An 18,377-nucleotide genomic window follows, 5' to 3' on the forward strand; every position below is an offset into this window, starting at 1 on the left:
CCAAACCAAACAAACTTTCAAGAAAGAGGAAAAGAAATAAAAAATTTTAAATAGAAACAAACCTGCAACAACTAAACAAACAACCAAACCAACCAACCAATCAAAAAAACAAACCCCCAAAATAAAAGAAAAGCAATCTCAACAACTTAGAAAACACATTTACTGAAGAAATAGTGTGCACAACAAAATATATCATCTTCAGACACAAGAGAGTAATTAATTAGGCATTTCACTAAAGAGCTCTGTAATCTAATTTCTCAGGATCTTACTGACCTACCTAAAGAACTAGCTTCATTTCATGTCAAAAGGGGAAAACCACGTTTTATTGTAATAGAAAACACTCATTTCTCACTGGATTAAGAAATATTGGCATAAAATCCAATATTTTATCAGCAGAAAAGCCACTCAAAATATAGGTAAATATTAGATTTTTCTGTCTCTTTCAGGAATAATCATTTTCATGTCTAGTAATTGAGAAACTAATCCTATAAAATTAGGGACTTTCTTTTTTAGTATTTTCTTATAAATTATCTAGAGTAATTTGTATGTAAAATTATTGCATACAGAGAAAATAAATAGTAGTAAGTATTAGAAATCATATAAATGGTTTAGGCACAGTTTCATCCATCTAAAGCATTCTGTTGCAAACTCATCCTGTTCAAAAACATCTTTATGTAAGTATTTTGTGTATATCACTGTATACAAAGCAAACTAATTGCACACAGTTACCAAATTATAGGAAACTGAATCTTGCTAGTGTAGAAGGACACAATAATCTTTTCCCAGATAGGACAGGTGAGAAACTAAAATCCATCCTCTACAGGACAGAGAGACAAGATAAAATTTTACTAATGTTCACTCATTCCTATCTTCATTCTTTGCTTATTCAATACAATGTAAATTAACTTTAAATCCTGTTCGATGCATATTTCCCATCTTCCTTACAGAGCAAATTTTTAAAAAATAAAATTTGTATGGAAAATCAAAGAATAAAGGACTGGGGCAATAATAGCTTGCAAATAGTTTTTGCAGTACCCAAAGATTTTGAATGAAGCCAGTAAAAAATAGGCAAAAAGATGCCAAAAATAACATAAAATGAAATTGTAAAAAACTTCCCAAGTAAAATATCCTTATGTTTTCAGGTTCTTACAGGTAAGATTTTAAATTATCTAATTTAGGGTCTAAAAAAAAGTTACCTTTTTTCTTTTATTTATATACATAAACGTAGAGAACATTCAGTTAATCTGTGATTTTTAGTAACACTTAAGATTTACATAGGGTTCACCATTTAAGATTAAAATTCAGCAATCTTTAGCTAAGACCTAGAGGTCTATTATCACCTTATACAGTAAAGTTTATGAAACACAGTAGAGCATGGCTTTGGAATTTATAGAACACTGTCTAAAAGAACTGCTGAGAAACATGGAACATATGAGTACAAGGAAAAAGAGTACCAGCAAGTTAATAAAGTCTAGGATAACATTCTTAAAGAGCATGTTATGTTTACCCCTTCCAGCACTAAAGTTTAAAGACTTCTAAGGAGCTGCTGTGACTCTCTATTCCCAACCAAAAACTCACTTGTTTGATGCGGTCTGGATTGACAGTGGTCTGAGGCTGTAGAATGCTGACAGGCTCTGTCTTGGCCACATTCTGAGGCATTTCTCGAATCTTCTCTGCAATGAAGCCATGAACTGCGTTTAGTGCTTCCACTGTTCCCTGGATCAGACACACCCGCTCTGTAGTACCTGCAAACACCAAAAGTCATCTGAATGACGTGGATTCTTCGAGATGCCACAAACTGCTTCAATTAGGGCACAAAGATGGCACTCAAAGGCAGTGCTGCCAAACCAATGAGAAATTACCTCCCTAAAAGTACAAATGAGAGATTTCTGAACATACGGATAATGTGAAGATATTTTACACAACTCTTACTGGTGTAGATCACACAATCACTAACTTCCCAAGCCAGCTTGGATTACATCAGTCAGAATACTCAGAACCTTCTTCCAAAATGAAATTGTTCTGTTTGTGCCACAAAAAAAAATCAACACGAGTTCTTATCTATTGCTTTCTTATTTAAAAACATCTACTGGATGGCAAAGATGGATGCAGAACTATGGAAAAATATTTCCTTGTTTGTTTTTTTTTTGTGATGAGATTGGTTTTAGATGATCTTATATGGCTTTACTGCATAGTAAAAAAGAACTATTTTACTATTAAGGACTATATTGGGTTACATATATATATGTTTGATATATCCTCACTAGATAAATAATATAAAGCCCCCAGTATCAATCCTAAGGATAACTATGACACTTCACTGAAACAATCCATGTTCTGTATTCCACATATCAAACCACTTAAATAGGTTCCAGAAAACCAGTTTTAATTTGAGAAACAAGATCTGACAGGAGTTGGGAATAAAACTCCCTAAACCCTCCAAAACTCAAAAGCAACTTAAAAAGGAATATTATAATTTTCAATTTCATTCTGCAGGATTACTAGCATAAGACAATTTATATGCTCAAGTAAAATTGCTTTAACGTTTCACATAATATATACTTTCCAAAATACATTCTTTATGCTTCCACAATTTTTTTATATTCATCACCTCACTGTTGTCTTCAAATACCAGTAGAACAGTTCTACTAACTGAAGAAATTATAACATGAACTATCAAGATAATAGTGTATTCCTAAAAATAAAATAATACCATAATATTGATTGTGTTGCAAAGATAAGCCAGATAAATATCTCTATTCAATGTCAGTGCATATTTTGCTTCAAGACTACATAGAGGGGGAGCAAAATAACATACCTGAGCCTTGGGATTAGCACAAAAATAAATATACTTTTTTTTTTTTCATTTATATACTCCTAGTAAATGCTATTCATAAGGTCACAAATTAATCTTTTCTCACATAAAATTCATTCACTCTACCTAAGAAAATGAAAATGACAGTGTAAGGATGTGGCAAATACTAACAAGTTTGCAACAATTTCTGAAGTTCACCACATGTTGGTTGCCCTCATTTCCACTTTACAACCTGCATGGAATCACATAGATTAATGTACCAGAATGGTAAGCAACCGTCTCCATAAAATTCCCTTCCTATCAATTTTATGTTTATATAATCAGCTTTTCTCCTCTTAAGAGATGCTCCTTATAAGAGTGCAACATGCACTTTAACAGAGAATAGTACAGTAAACTTAAGAATTTCCAAGGAAAAAAAGAAAGGGTTTTATTAGTTAATGCTCTTCACCTGCTTTTGTGAATGAGCTCTAATATTAAATATTTTATTTCCTAAAGATGAAGGAGCAGACTTAAGAGCTTTGCCTGCTCTTAAGGTAACTTATTCACATATACTTAAAATCTGATTTTTATGTTAAGTATCAGGCAGTGCTGAAATTCAAAACCAGTAGAAGCACTACAGCAAAAAAACAGAATAAGAATCACAGTTTGGTTTTTTTGTCTATCAAAATATGTTATTTAAAAATCATTAAAATTAGGATTAAAACATGTCAACCAATATTTCAAAATGTATCAGATTTTTAATCCTTGACATAAAATATAAAATTAGAATGCTTACACTCTTAACTGCAAGTAATAAAAGTCTCCAAAACAAATGCATATTTCTCAAGAGAGAGCTTTTAAAAATATTTCTGAGGCCACTTACAGCATGTTTTCAACAAATCAGCTTCAACATACAGCTAATTTTCTTTTCCAAACAGTCTATCAGAAAAGGGAGTTTGACAGACATGAGTGAAAGCCGGCACAGCAAATGAAACGTGGTTCCTAGAAAAAGCTTTCCTAATGCCTTTTTTTCTTTTTCCTACTTGGCGCCCTCCCCTTTTGCAAACACGGCCTGTGGTTTCTGTGTAAAGCAATCCAGCTGCAAGGAGCTGCTCAGGGGAGTCTTTACAAGGCAGTATTAATTGTCTCCTAAACGATGGGATGTGAGGTGCACTGATCAATGCCGCTAATGCAAGCGTTCCGTGCCTGCAGACAACAACACACTGAAACAAAACACGGATCACGTTACGGGACAGCCACGGAGCCTCGCCCAGGCTGCACTGAGCAGCGATGGCTTCTGACACAACACTTCAGTGCAAAACGCTCAGTGCTAATAGGAATTTCCTTAGACTTCACACTAAGTGACTAAAGGGTATTTTGCAATCTGTGTTATTTCAGGAGGTGCAGCAGAATAAAAATATGCCGTATGTCATACTCCAGACCAAACATGCGACATTTCGGTATGTATAAACTAGGATGTAGTAGCAGAAATCACTGTCCCATGACAAAAAAAAATTGTGCAAAAACACATCTCACACAGACGTAAAGTTTGAAACTGCACATTTGCTTTGAGTCATATGCACAAAAAAAATTTAAAAATTAAAAAAATGTGAAGAAATTGTACACCTATACAGTTTTGAATTGTCTTAATCTTTTTGAAGCAATGTTGTCATATTCCTTCCCAAGTGGAATAGCTTTTCACTCAGGTACTAGAGTACTAATTTACAAGTATTATGCAAAAGAAAAAACTGTCAGCTACATGACCAACCTGTATAGCAGAAATAAACCTACAAATTACTAACACTGGTGGTATTTCTGTCATTTTAAGAGCTTTTGGCTCCATTAGTTTATGAATTAAAGTATCAGATTGCTTATAATTTTCAGTTAATAGTTTTATCCAATGCTTTTTTCACATTTCTGTGAACAAAAGCTCAGCCATCTCTATATATAACTTTTGTTATATGATTTTCAAAATACAGACCTAATTTTTGAAATAGCTGACAAAGAAAATCAAATTACCAAAAATCGCTGCCCTTTTTTCTGTTGTGTAAGCATAACTGATATAAAATTACTCTCTTTTTAAAGATTATTTACAATTCAATTAGGTTCTAGGGTCATGTATTATACACTGCCTTTTATATATGAAGGTACAAAACATATACCAGAGAAGAAAATCTTTGACACAGATAATAGCCAACTGTAGAATAGGTGATCATCATCCCTGTACATTAAATAAACCCAGAAAAACTGTTTTTATGTATGTTCAATAATAACAAAGTCCATGGCAGAAATTTGCATGTGGCTATAAATGGGCAAAAAAAAAAATCTACAAACATACTGCTGATGTTTCTACATTCACTTAAGGTTTATGTTTTTCTAAGGAACTCAACTTACTTTTCAGCAAGTGCAGTGTCGTTTCTTCCCCCTTATATTAGAATCCAAATTCAATTAGCAAGTGTGGGTTTTAACTTTTTCTTATCAATTAAGAGGCAGAATCTAATTGCACAAAAAAAACCCCTGTCTGTGCACTCACCAAAAAATTCATTTGCAAAGTCATCAGAGAAAAAAGGAAACCTTTATCTGTTTGGGTTTTTTTTTTTTTAGTTTATTTTGTTTAGTTTACACGGGGGTATTTTTAGGTGTTTTTTTACACAGCATTATATAGAATATTTCTTTTTATCTAGGAAATGGGAGAGGGAAAAGTGAAACCATTACTAGGCATCACACAATTTACAGCAAACGAAACAAATTTTCATATCTAATAAATTAAGACTAAAATGGAAACATGCTTGCAATAACTGTATGTTAAGAACTCATTTTTCCTCCTACCTCATGTAACTATCTAAAATTTTACTTCTGGCAAATATCCTTGGACACCACACTAGTTATTTCAAGAACTTCCAAACAACAGACCATGATGTTTCTCTGGGAATGGTATTTACTTATTGGACAACTAATACAGCTTTTAAAGAAACCATTAGAATAAATGGCAGGAGATGCAACAGGATAAATAACCCTGATGCTTTTGACGTTTGTATTTCTATTCTTAACTGGCACACATCTATACATCGTTGCCACTAAAATTTAAAACACTTAAAGACTCTGATTCAATGTGTAGGAGTTCTTCTGTACTTACAGAAATGCTCACTAAATGTTAAATGTGCTTCTATATTTTTGGAAAATAAGAAGCATTTCTCAGCTGAAATGTTTTGGGGAAGGCATGGTACCTTTCAGAAATCTCTGGCATTTATATGACTCTATAAACTTTGCACTGGGCTTTTACATCAATCTTAAAGAGAATCTGAAAACCTAAAAGCACACTACAATAAAAAGCTGCACTACAGTCTCTCATCTGCTCATTTACATTAAGCTTTTTGTATGACAACTCCCAGTACAGCACTCTACTAAACCCAACATCCTAGACATGTATTTTTGTGACCCATGGTCAACTGGCTGTTAGAGCAGGATTCTACAGAACACCACACAAACTGATTCAGCCAAAAACTGATCTCACAAACGCCTTGGCAAAATAGGGCTGTGCTTTGACACTCTCTCCAGACAAACTAAAAACTGTCAGCAACTTGCTTAACATGAAAATCAGATAAACTATTTGGATGTAACATTGCCACTGCACATTTGCATAAAGCCTCAAAAACTAGAAGTCAAAATAATTTTTTTTTTTATTCAAATGCATTAGAAGTACCTCACAAGCAATGAACAGATATAAAAAAACCTTTGCCATACAAATGATAAAATGTACAGTCTTAAACGCAACGTGTAAGAACATCCCACAGATGTGTGAAGTGTTACAGAAATCTCAACTGGACAGTTTTTTCCTTCAGTTCTTATTTCTCTCCTATCCTTTTCACCTTTGTTTCTCTACAGAGAATTAACTGGTCTTAACACAGATTCTGTACCCATATTCCTGACAAAAAGGCGTCTCCCAAAGCAAAGCCTGATGATCTCAGACTTCCCAAACTGAAAGGGGAAACAAGAGCTGGTGGAAATTCTAGGGCATTGATGTTCTGATCTTGTTTTCATCCAGACAAAATAATGTTGGAACTGCTTGCAGGACACTGACACAAAGAAGGGTGTGTTCACAGGAAGCCTTACAGCCCTTAGCAGAAGAACCCAACAGATGAACTCGGGTTAGTAACACATCTTTTAGGTATGGCATGCAGACAGCCATGCATACATGTGTGTACATATGTATTCACTTGTTTTACTGTAATTGAGTAAGTGACAATTGAATAAGTTCACTAGAACTCAGATATTGAAATGGATCAAGTTTAAAAATTCTGCAAAATTTATGAAATGTATGAATCCTCAGAGTTATATGAAAACACGTTTTTAATCTATTGTGATTTGGTCACAAGACTGAATTACATGAATCCAGGTTTACCTTAGTTATGACTGAAGAAACAGATTATTCCCATGTGAGAGAGAAAGCATGGAAATTAACTCAAACCTCATCAGTATTAAAGGTTTCAGAGATATGACGAGTCATCTTACAAAGCAAACAATCCCTTGAATATAAACTGTTTTGCTATGTATCAGCTACAACTTTGAGGATGATTTTCCAGAAACTTAGTTACATAAAGAGATGAAGAATTACTAATTATTACTATACTGTCACGTGTAAGAGAGAGGATTACAACCACTTCTCTTTGTTTAGGAAATGTTAATAAAAAAATAAAGATTCCACTGCAAAATGTGGTAAATGTCTCCAAAACCAAAGGAAAAGGCCAGAGATTTTTTTCTTCCTATGGTTTTATATAGGAGTGCTACTTAGATGAGAAACACTCACAGAGAAAAGTATTTGTGCAAATTAGTGCCCAAATGGCTGCAATGAAAGTGAATATACTCTAACTATGCTTTAGGAAAGCATTTTCTGGAAAATAAAAGCACTGGAAATAAGAAAGCCCTCAAACCACAGACAAAAGCACTATATTTTATTAATTTTGTTTGTGGGAATGTTTGTCTTAATGTATTATTTGTAAAATTGTCTATAACAAATTAAATACTGTCTAATCAAACAAAACCCACCTGAGCCCATCATAATATATACAACTTAAAAAACTGAAATATAAAATATATAAAATATAGAGTTTAAATAAAATACAAAATAATTAAATTTAATCATTGCTATTTACATGTTTCTCCTAAAAAATAAAAATCCCATTAGTTAGAGGCCCCAGACTGCATGGTATTCTCTGCTAACAAAACCAAATCTGCTTCTATCTTTCTTAACAGTGGTAACATGGTTGATAGACTTCAATATGCTTCTGATTTTTTTTCAAAAGAAAATGGGCTCACCATTATGATGACTTTCCAATAATGCAATATAACAATTTGATTATTCATGTATTTTTTAGATTATCAATGCCTGGAATATTGCATAGAGTTACTGCTTTTCCCTATAATTAACCATCTAAATAAATAAACATTTATTAAAAATTCAGTAGTGAAATTTGGTGAAAATGTGAAAGTCCATTATAAGTAAAGTTTTCAAACTCATTAAAAGCCAAGCACACACAATAGTACCAGAAGGCCATATCTGCTGGAGAAAAGAAAATAACTGACCTTATTTTTAGAAGAGGACCACAGAATAGAAAGAAAAGAAATAGCATGTTTTTCAACATATCTGGAATTATTTTTTTTTATTAACAAAAGAAAGTGAGACTATTCTTTCCTGCAAAGTAATGTTCAGTTGACAATTACTGCTTTTATACTATGTTATAGTAATATGAACCTTTGTTCATAATGACTCCTACTCGTACAATTACCAAACCAAAGGGAAAAAAACCTCCCATTTAAACAGTAAAATATATACTCTGAGAAATTGTAGGAACTGATACATTTTATAATTTAGAGTGATAACAGCTGAAATCACCAAGGGAGCTTTTCTCCTTAAAAATATTTCTCAAGTTACATAGTTTAAAAGTCTATGAAAAGCTTTGGAAAATCCTCCTGGATAAGCTGAGCTGTTCAGAAAATAAAATCACATAATACAATCATTGACATTCATTTCTTTAGAGGAAGCAAGTACCAAACTTCAGGTAAATGAGCCATACTCAAAGTTTAGATTAGAAATTCTACGAAAATTTTTATGACTACATGTATCTTTTTCTTGGTATATTGCAGGTAAACACTGACAGTGATCAGGGGAACATGATTTTTCAAGAATATGCTTATTACTATTGAATGCTTTTTAAATTAAATCATGATCTTGCGAGGAATCACCTTTACCTATAGCATTCAAGGCAAACACTAGAGACAAGCATAATTCCAGGTCAGAATAAAACCTAAAGGAACACACTATAGCAACTGCATCATTAGAATTATTCTACATAGTCCAGAAATATGAGGAGAGAGACAAGGATACATACACCATTTGCTTTCAGACTGAGCGTTCTGTCAAAACCAGGATGAGCTCCCATTGTGATGTAATCATTAAAGCATACATCCAGAATAGGCCCATACAAACACAAACCACATTCTTTTTGTATCTAGCTCTTTCTTTTTTCATCTCTAAGTGCTAGTATAATTCAGTGTTCTGCTCATAGTAGATTTCATATGTTGTATTTTTAATTAAATCCATTACTCCCCAGCAGTGAACTCTAGCTCAGAGTTTATATGGTAAGAAGGTAGGAAGAGTTTCTGATTACTGCTCAAACATTCAGTATGCCACACTTATTTTTCTTTGTCTTCCTAGCTCCTTCCTGATTGCCAGAGATATACTCTTCTATCGTATGTTCTTTTGATTTTTCTATGAATGGCATTAATCTCCCCTAAATTTAGTTTTTTAGAATTTATGCCCTGATTCCAGTGTAGTCAGTTAAGACAGACAGGGATGTCCATGAACAGTGCACGCCATCTACCTTTAGAGGGAATCATCCTAAAAAGATAAGAAATTCTCACCCTTAATTATACAAAGAACTTTAGGATTAGTTTAGATAAGATAGAAGACACCTCTCAAAGGCTCACTGCATACACACATAACACAATACTCTTTTCCAGAGACATACAACATAAATAGTGAATTACTCTTCTTACTAAAGCTACAATAATTACAATAGCAACATTAAAAGCATTCCCTGAGTGTAGGAATAAAACATTATGTAAAATGATTTTGCTGTTGTAAGAGGTAAACTGAAGTTTAATAGAGATATTTGCCCCAAAAACCAATGTCACACTCATTTCCACCCACCAGAAGATTTATATAAATTCATAAATATTTTTTCATATAGTATGTCGACAATAAAAACGAGTAGAAAATGTTATGTAGGCAGAACTGTTTCTAAATAGGACTCTTTCACAACTTTTTGCACTGGATGACAGTTGCTCTTTCTCTATTTTTATAGCTATACATTCTTTTTTCCTAAGAACTCAAAAATTCCTGCTTCACAGGTATTTGCTGAACTATTTTCATTCTTGTACAAAATTACTTTTAAAATAGCCAAGGTAGATATAATGGCCCTGGGAAGTTCAGTACCAACGAGAATCAGATGAAGTGAACAAAAGATCTCCTGCCAGTACTGATTGAGCCAGACAGGAGCCTTTTTTTACAGGCCAGTCATTTTGTGAGTATTTTCAACTATTCAAAAGAATAATGTAATGATTTAATGTTTATACAAATGGTACAAGATTTCAATATGTTTCTTATTTTTATTATTGGATTTGAAGGAAGGAATCTGCATCTCAAAGGACTCCAAGGCATAAGAGTTTTCCACAGCTACTTTTTAAGACTCATCTCATGGGCTGGAATTTCTAATTAACCTGAGTAAGTTACTGATGCTCAGATACTCCTCCATGGCCCTGCTGTGCAGTAACACAAGAAAAACTTTACAGACTTAAGAACCTCACTAGTTCTTCTCCTCAACAGGCAACAAAAGTCAAGTTCATCTCTAAAAAATGAAAAAAGACTCCCTGCAGATACAAATACATGTGAAATTGTCTCCATTCTCCATTTGCCTCAGAGCTCATTTTTATAGGATGGCAGCGAATTCATACATGAAGAAAGTGAATGGTACCCAATCTGTGCTAACTACCTGTATGAATTCTGTACCAGGAATGGCCCTGCTCTCAACAATCTTTTAAGTCTGTTTCCTGCTCTAACACTAGGCTACAAGGCTTGGTTACAAGGCTCACAAAGGTTCTCTACTCCAGCAGCAGAGGAGCACTGCAGCTACATGTTGGGGATGGGAAGGAGGGAGGGTGCAGTCGCTATCTCTCTGCTCTTCCCTTTTCCTCCAACTGCAGAACTTTTTCCTCGTTCCAGGAAAGAAGCTGAAGCTCAGTAATTCTGCTGAGGGAAGAGGCAAATACTGACACAGTTCCATAGGTCCCACATCACCAGGTACTAAAGGATTTAGAGCCTTTGGGGTAGGCACTCTGGCAGCAGGATCACACTGGCCAGCAAGAGCTAGACTATTACAGAGCATTTCTGCTCAGAAAAACTTATCACCTCTTATCCCTAGAAATAACAGCATCAGAGTGGGTGGTAGTGCTCTGATATGCTTTTAAAATATTATTGTGACAGGCTCAGATGGCATCATTTATTCAAATAAAGTACAATTTTTCACATTCATTAGCAAACCAATGAATGGCAGTAATGCATGTTAAGTTGAACAAGGATGTGAATATGTGTCTGAGGGACTTAACTACCTTTTGCCTATTCTTTTTTTTTTACCCCAAAATTACCTGCTACCTATAAAGATAATGACTTTTTCTTGCCCTCAATTCTTAATTACTTGTGGAGTCTTTCAGATCTTCATTATTCACTAGCCATGCTCACAAATCTCTTTTGGGAAAAAAAAATATAGGTGTCTTTGGATTGTGGAGAGAAGACCTAGAAAATGTTAATCTGTGGAAAAGGTGCAGGATTGATGGCTTGCTAAGATTCGGAATGTGGTTTAAATGCTAACAACGTGCATTTTTAAGAATACATTTTAAGTGTCACTAAACAAAGGAAAGTAGTTAACAATATGAAAAGTATTATATGAATAAATTGAATGGGCAAATGAATTTTAAAATTTGTATAGCCAAAGCACTGGCAGTTGAAGATTTTTAATGACTCTTAATTAACACTACTTAACACCAAAGGAGTTGTCTAAATTGTCTAACAGGAGAATTTACAGGAAACAGCAAAAAAGAAACAGAAAAGGCAGGAGAAGAACTGGTACAAATCAAATAAATTACAAAGGCAGAATGCCTACCAGACAGTTATACATTTTGACCCAAATATGCACAAAATAAATATACCCCAAAATAAACACACCTCAACTTTTTCAGTTATATATTTTTTTTATCAGAAAAATGATTGCATATAATCATATCTATGTTTTATGTCTTTTTTTTGACATAGGTATTTGAAATACGTCTGGCACATGCTTCTGGGTGCAAATACATACAAAAGATGTTAGAAATTGTTCTCTCAAATGAAACAGGTTCAAGTATGGACAATTATAAATGAAGAGTTGTGTACTACTTTAAGGCAAAAGCCTAGCATGAAGCATTTATTCTAGTCGAGAAATAAAGTTCCAGTAAGTAGTTTCTAATCCCAAACAGAGACAAGAATAAACAAAATGAAAACCATCTACTGATATCTTGTAATATTTGAGACTCTATTTCACAGCTATACACAGCAATATTATTTTCTGAAACTTTAATTTGTGCCTACTCAGAACAAGGAACAGACTGAAAAAAGCTTTATTAATAACAAAATATCCTCTGTTATAACAACACAGAGAATGTTTCTAATGCTGTTATTGACCAAGCATATCAGAATTATGTCAGGTTTTAAAATCTGCCTGTTTTCCTCCTAATTTTAGATTTCTCTCCTCAAAACTAGTAAACCAGCCCAAAATAGAAATGAAATTCCTATTCATTCTGAAATATTTTTTACCGCTAAATAAACATGGAGAATTGTAAAATATGTATAATAGGTTAATAATGGACTAACACATTCTAAAATAGGGAAAACCCCAAATGCAGTAGAATCTTTATTCTTTGATCATTCCTAGACTTAAACAAAAGCATGATATTTTTTTTTGCCCATTTGAAAAAGAATTTACCAGCCCAATTAGATTTTTTTATCTTCTCTCAAACCATTTAATTCATGGATTGTTTACTTCTACACAATACAAAATGCACTTTTAAATATTTTTTTTCATGTAGGAAAAAAGCAAGATCAGAATCATGACGAAAAAAAAAAAAAAAAAACAACAAAGTAATTTCATGAAGCTGGAATTAATAAAGCCTATTTCCCTACAGATTTGTGCCTTTTTAAGGTCGTCTCTGACAGAAGCTTCTCCCAAAGTTGTTTGGGGACAGCAAACACAGGCATAAAGGAATGCTTTCCTTTAGTAGACGATTGCATAGCATCATTCTCCAATCCAAAGATGCTTATCCTTTTAAATGCATGTAAGAATTTTATTATCTGAGAGAAGTTCATCTCTATGTCAAATGCAGATCATGTTCATAAAAGGTCCAGTGCTGTTTCACAAAATCATCACTCGAGGTACACTGAGACAGATCAAGCATATCAAGTGTCTTGTTTAAAATTTTCCTAATCATCATTCAGAAGCAATAGTATATATCTTAATTAAAAAAAAATCAAAATTCAACTATTATGCATTTGTGTATTTAGCCCTTTTGTAGGTTTTTGATAAACTAGGATTGGTATATTTTGAACTTTGCCTTTCAATTAAGTGCATAAACCTTCCTTACAGTCACAAATGGTGCCCTTAGAAATACGTTTATAAAAAAAAAAAACAAAGATCTTTAAAGGAACTCTTGCAACTCTATTTCCTCCTGTGTACTGAGCAACTGTACTGTGTCACGTGCAGATATGGATATTTACTTCTACTGAATTTGCATTTCCTGCTCAGAACATGTGGTGGAATTTTTTATGTGCCATGATACTTATATTCTGATACCAAGATCACTCTGAATTGTATTCATGACAGTTATATTCAAGGAGGAAAAATTATGAGATCATAATTCTCGTAATTATAGCTCTCAATAGCTCTCGATCCCTGAATTATTCCCAGTTTTTTGTAACACTCCTAAGAAAATATACTGTAGACTGTAGGGTTCTGGATACTGTCAAATGATTGAAACAATAAGAAATAAGGTAGCAAGTAATAACTGAGGTACTTATGCATGTACAAAGGAAAGAAAAATTATTTAATAGCTAAATACCAAACTGAACAAGAAAGAGGAAAAAAATACTCCTTAAATAACAAGGGCTATTTTAGATTGAATAACGAAATTATGAGATATACAGATGAGGTTAAATGTAAGTTTTCAAATACAAGATAAATTAAAAATATACCACATGACTGTTGATCATGATGAACTTAGTTATTTGGTCCTTTTTAATTTCTATACTGTTTTTCACTGCAGCATTTGGTGTAATGCTGTATTTTGTTTGCCTTAGTAATCATGAATATTACATGCATTGTGCTCAGTTTTAGAACATGAGCCTTTCTATATTGGTATGCTTCTTGTTAACGTGCTATGGAATTCAAGACCTATGGGACCTGGGGCCTTAATTTAAGCCTGTGGCAATGAAGATGCAGCTGTTAATTTATAAGCAATCATCACAGATACACAAGTTTTAAAAATAAATTTGAAAAGTTACTTTCCCAAACCTTTAAAACTATTAAATTATAACAGAATCAGTGCTTTTTTCCCTCTGAATTATTTTTACTCGTTAACTTTTTTCTAAGTTTAAAATCAAACCAAACCAATTTTACAGAGCATTCCACCTGAGCTTGCACCATGTTAGAATTGCAGATTAAGTATCAGTATTTGATTATTATTGTAATGTTTGCTTGTCACATACATAATTATAATGTATCATCAACCATGACCCACTCAAGAGTCTTTTGAAGTTGACATTATAAATTTTATTCTACCTTCACCCAGGTGCAATTCAACACTGCTAGCACAATTTATTTAAATAAAACTTCTCCTACCATTGAATCAAATAATTATAGTGTTATTTATTGGTCTTATAGAAATGCCCTAAATAAATAAATCTATAAAGAAAGCAGATGACTTTATCAACATATGAAATCTATGTATCTGTTGACATCTACATATAACATATGAAAGGGTCAACATTGATCAAAGATCTGGAGAATCTCTTTTCCAGGGAAAGGCTGAGGGAACTGGGCCTGCTCAACCTCAGGAAGAGGTGAGTGAGAGGGGACCTCATCCATCTGCCTAAACAGCTGAAGGGAGGGGGTCAGAGAACGGATCCAGGCTCCTCTTGGTGGTGATAAGTAATTGGACCAGAGGCAACAGGAAGAAACATGCACAGAAAGTTCCACCTGAATGCAAGGAAGAACTTTGCTGTGAGGGTGACCGAGCACTGGAACAGATTGTCCTGAGAGGTTGTGGAGGCTCCCTCACTGGAGACATTCAAGGACCATCTGGATGCAATTGTGTGCCATGTGCCCTAGGATGACCCACTGTAGTCCCTTCCAATCTGACTTATTCTGTGCTTCTGTGAAATGTATTTTTTTACCTGACATGACAGGACAGCTGTGTACCTGTGATACAAGTTACTTTTTCAAATAGGATACTCTATTTTACAGGATTAGGGCAGTAATCCAGGGTGCAAAGGGCTGATCATGATGGAGTCTAGAAACTCTCTGAATTAGTGCCAAAGCTAAATTCCTGTGGCTAAAGTCCAGAGTTCTGCTGTATTAGGTGGCAATACCATAGAAATCTTTGCAAGCAACCTCTCAGAGCACTCTCAAGATGATCAGTAGATACTAATGAAAGTAGTATTTTCAGATGGCTGATAGAAATAATATCATATTACCATGGCTCTCTTTCTTTATAGTAACAGGAAGTCTCCTTAGGTGTGTAGCAGCAGTATTATTTAATCCCTCCTCAATATTTTGTCCTGAGTATAGCCTGTGAAAGAAAAGTTTTATCTCCAATGGATACTATAAGGTTCAACAATATATTAGTCCTTTACGAATGTCCAAAAACTGTAAGACAGGAAACTTATTTTCCTCTTTCATTCCTCCTCTTTTATCCCATGAAATTTTTCTCTTAGTTAAAAAAAAAATATCAGAAGGCAAGCCTCCCAAAAGACAATCACACAGGTCTTGTGATTTTCCTACAAAGAAGTAGCTCTAGCTTTTCCCTACAGATCTAGCCATTGACATGAAACTCTGCAGCAAAAATCCTCAAGGAAATGCAAATAAAAATTACAAAGTTTTCCAAAGCAGACAGGCTCCTTTTAAATGCAGTTTCACCTTTTCCTTGCAGACACACTGGGGACTTCCTTCAGTAGCACCAGATAGACATAAAATGCAAATAAATGTGCAAAGACTAGAAAGGAGTGTGGTGTAAGCTGCTGGTTAAGAAAAATAAGAGTGCACCATCTAAAGCCACATGACTTGGGTTGCAATAGATGCACGAAAACCTTCAAATGCCACATACCCTGCAAGTCAGCCTGCTTCAGACCTCTCTGTCATTGATGTAAATTTTATTTTCCCTAATCAATTTTATTACTTTGTCCTATTAGAAGTGCATTTCTTTCCATGTTGACTCTAAATTAAATATCTTAAAGGAAACCCCCTCAAGATGATTCCCTGATGCAGGCAAAGTTGTTATAGTGGTAGCATGTAAATGACTACAATGCTGATGCTCATTCCAGAAGTTGTCAAACATCACCTGACTTCTGTCAGAGTGAAGGACTTGGCAAGAAATTGTAACATGCAGAAATTTCATGTGCTAGTGGCAATTAGAGGACATTGCTCTCAACCAGGAATTTGAACCCTGCTCAACCAGCAAATACAGATCTACCTACAATGAAAGTCATGAAAAGCTCCTAGGAAATGAGCATCTCAGGTCTCCAAAGTGATAACCAATCAGAAAGGAACCAAAAAAGCTCTTCCTCTGCTCTCCAGGTCTTTACATGAACATGAAAATGTAGCTTGAAATAATCAAGGCTTTTCCATCCATTACTCAATAATATCTTCTAAGACAGTTGCTATTCAAATGTTTAAGGAATTAGTTCTAAGTAGTGGTATGGCTGAACAGCCATGATTTTAAAAAAAAAAAAAGCAGCCTGCAGGAAATCCAGAAGGAGAAATCTCCAGAATTTAAAAAAGATTACCAATGAGACCAGCTTTCCTTTTGGGAAAGTTCTGTATCTTTTTTGCACACAAGACAGAGATATTTCACAAAAAAAAAAAATCCACTGTATTCTAGTCACAAGCTGGAATACCCACAGACATCACTGGCCTAAGCCAGCAAGGATTCAGAACAAATTTTTTGCTTATAGTATTTCTTATACTATGCAAGGTAACACTAACTTTTCTAATCAACACTACTACAGTATCTCTTCTAACAGGTCACCTAGAGGATATAGAAAAGTAGAGTCAATTACTGAAAATCCACCACAAAGGATTCAGACAGTTTTTTTGGGTTTGTGCTTTTTTTTTTTCAGTATTAGAGGAAAAGAACACTATATTCTTTAGATCTTGGAAGTTTATTAAAGCAAATAGATGTTAAAAAGAAAGTAGGCCAATCAAAAAGAAAAAGGATGTATGTAAGGCATTGCCTTGTCAATGGGGAAAGAATACTCTTTATATAATTTTATATAATTCGTATTTTATTTTTGTTATTTAAATATGTATAGATAGATACACACTTCTCTAGAAGTATTTTATAAGTAAAAGAAGAGCTTCTATCTACATTTCTTTAAATATTTAACATTAATGGCCTCTTAAGAAAAAATACATGCAGAGAGAGAGAGAAAAAAGCAAAAAAACAGTAACACATATTTGGTTATGCTAGTATCTCAAGTCTTTTTGTATCAACCACCAGCCATTCTTGCAACTACCACTATAAAGCTCCACTGTCATTGTCTCTGACTAAGAAATATTTAGCATAACAACAAAAGGGCAAATATAGAAGCAAAAAGCCCAGTAGCTGCCACTTCTCCTTCACTCTGCCTAAAATAAGTAATTGGTTAGGACATGATTAAACAGAATTATGTTAACAACTATAGTTTACATGCACATATTTTCATGCATATAAATAAGAGGCAATGCCATATCATCTCTATCAGGAAGTCACCTTCATTTGCAATGATGTGAATTTGAGCCACACAGCTTCTGAGTGGATCAAAAATAAAATGGAATTAAATCAATTTCGTAATTATTAATATAATAGACAAGAACTAGGGTGGTGAGACATCAATTCTAATTAAAGACTGCAATTAAAGGATACTTCAATCAATCATCTCTCTGAAAGTATACTCTATTGATTGCTGCATTAATTATTAAAATTATATTAAAATAAAATTCACATTTAGTTATCTGCCAACTACTTCAAGATAATATTCTGGGCCTTATAAGTAAATGAGTGACATCATAACTAGGATTAATTTTTTTTTCTTTTTTTCCTGTAAAGAATCCTTGGAAGGGGTACTCAAGAATTTTACTTTCTGACTCAGTATATTCCCTCCCCATGGCAGTCCTTTAGGACTGGCTTTTCCTTCATCAGCATTTGTCAGAACACCTATTTGTGTCTAATGTACTTCAAGTAA

At 33.9% G+C, this 18,377-nt stretch overlaps 1 protein-coding gene across 5 annotated transcripts in view; it reads right to left on the reverse strand.

Annotated features, from left to right (window-relative positions):
* NOVA1 (NOVA alternative splicing regulator 1) overlaps window positions 1-18,377 on the reverse strand; it is a 140,482-nt gene that overhangs the window by 34,234 nt on the left and 87,871 nt on the right. For all 5 annotated transcript variants that reach the window (XM_088167219.1, XM_088167216.1, XM_014891442.2 and 2 more), the window contains one exon: window positions 1,579-1,745. In XM_088167219.1, coding sequence (XP_088023345.1) covers window positions 1,579-1,659 — 81 coding nt within the window. In that variant the 5' untranslated portion in view covers window positions 1,660-1,745. The remainder of the gene's footprint in view (window positions 1-1,578; window positions 1,746-18,377) is intronic.

This window comes from Sturnus vulgaris, chromosome 6 (assembly GCF_052056855.1).
Source record: "Sturnus vulgaris isolate bStuVul1 chromosome 6, bStuVul1.hap1, whole genome shotgun sequence".
NCBI classification, from domain to species: Eukaryota; Metazoa; Chordata; class Aves; order Passeriformes; family Sturnidae; genus Sturnus; species Sturnus vulgaris.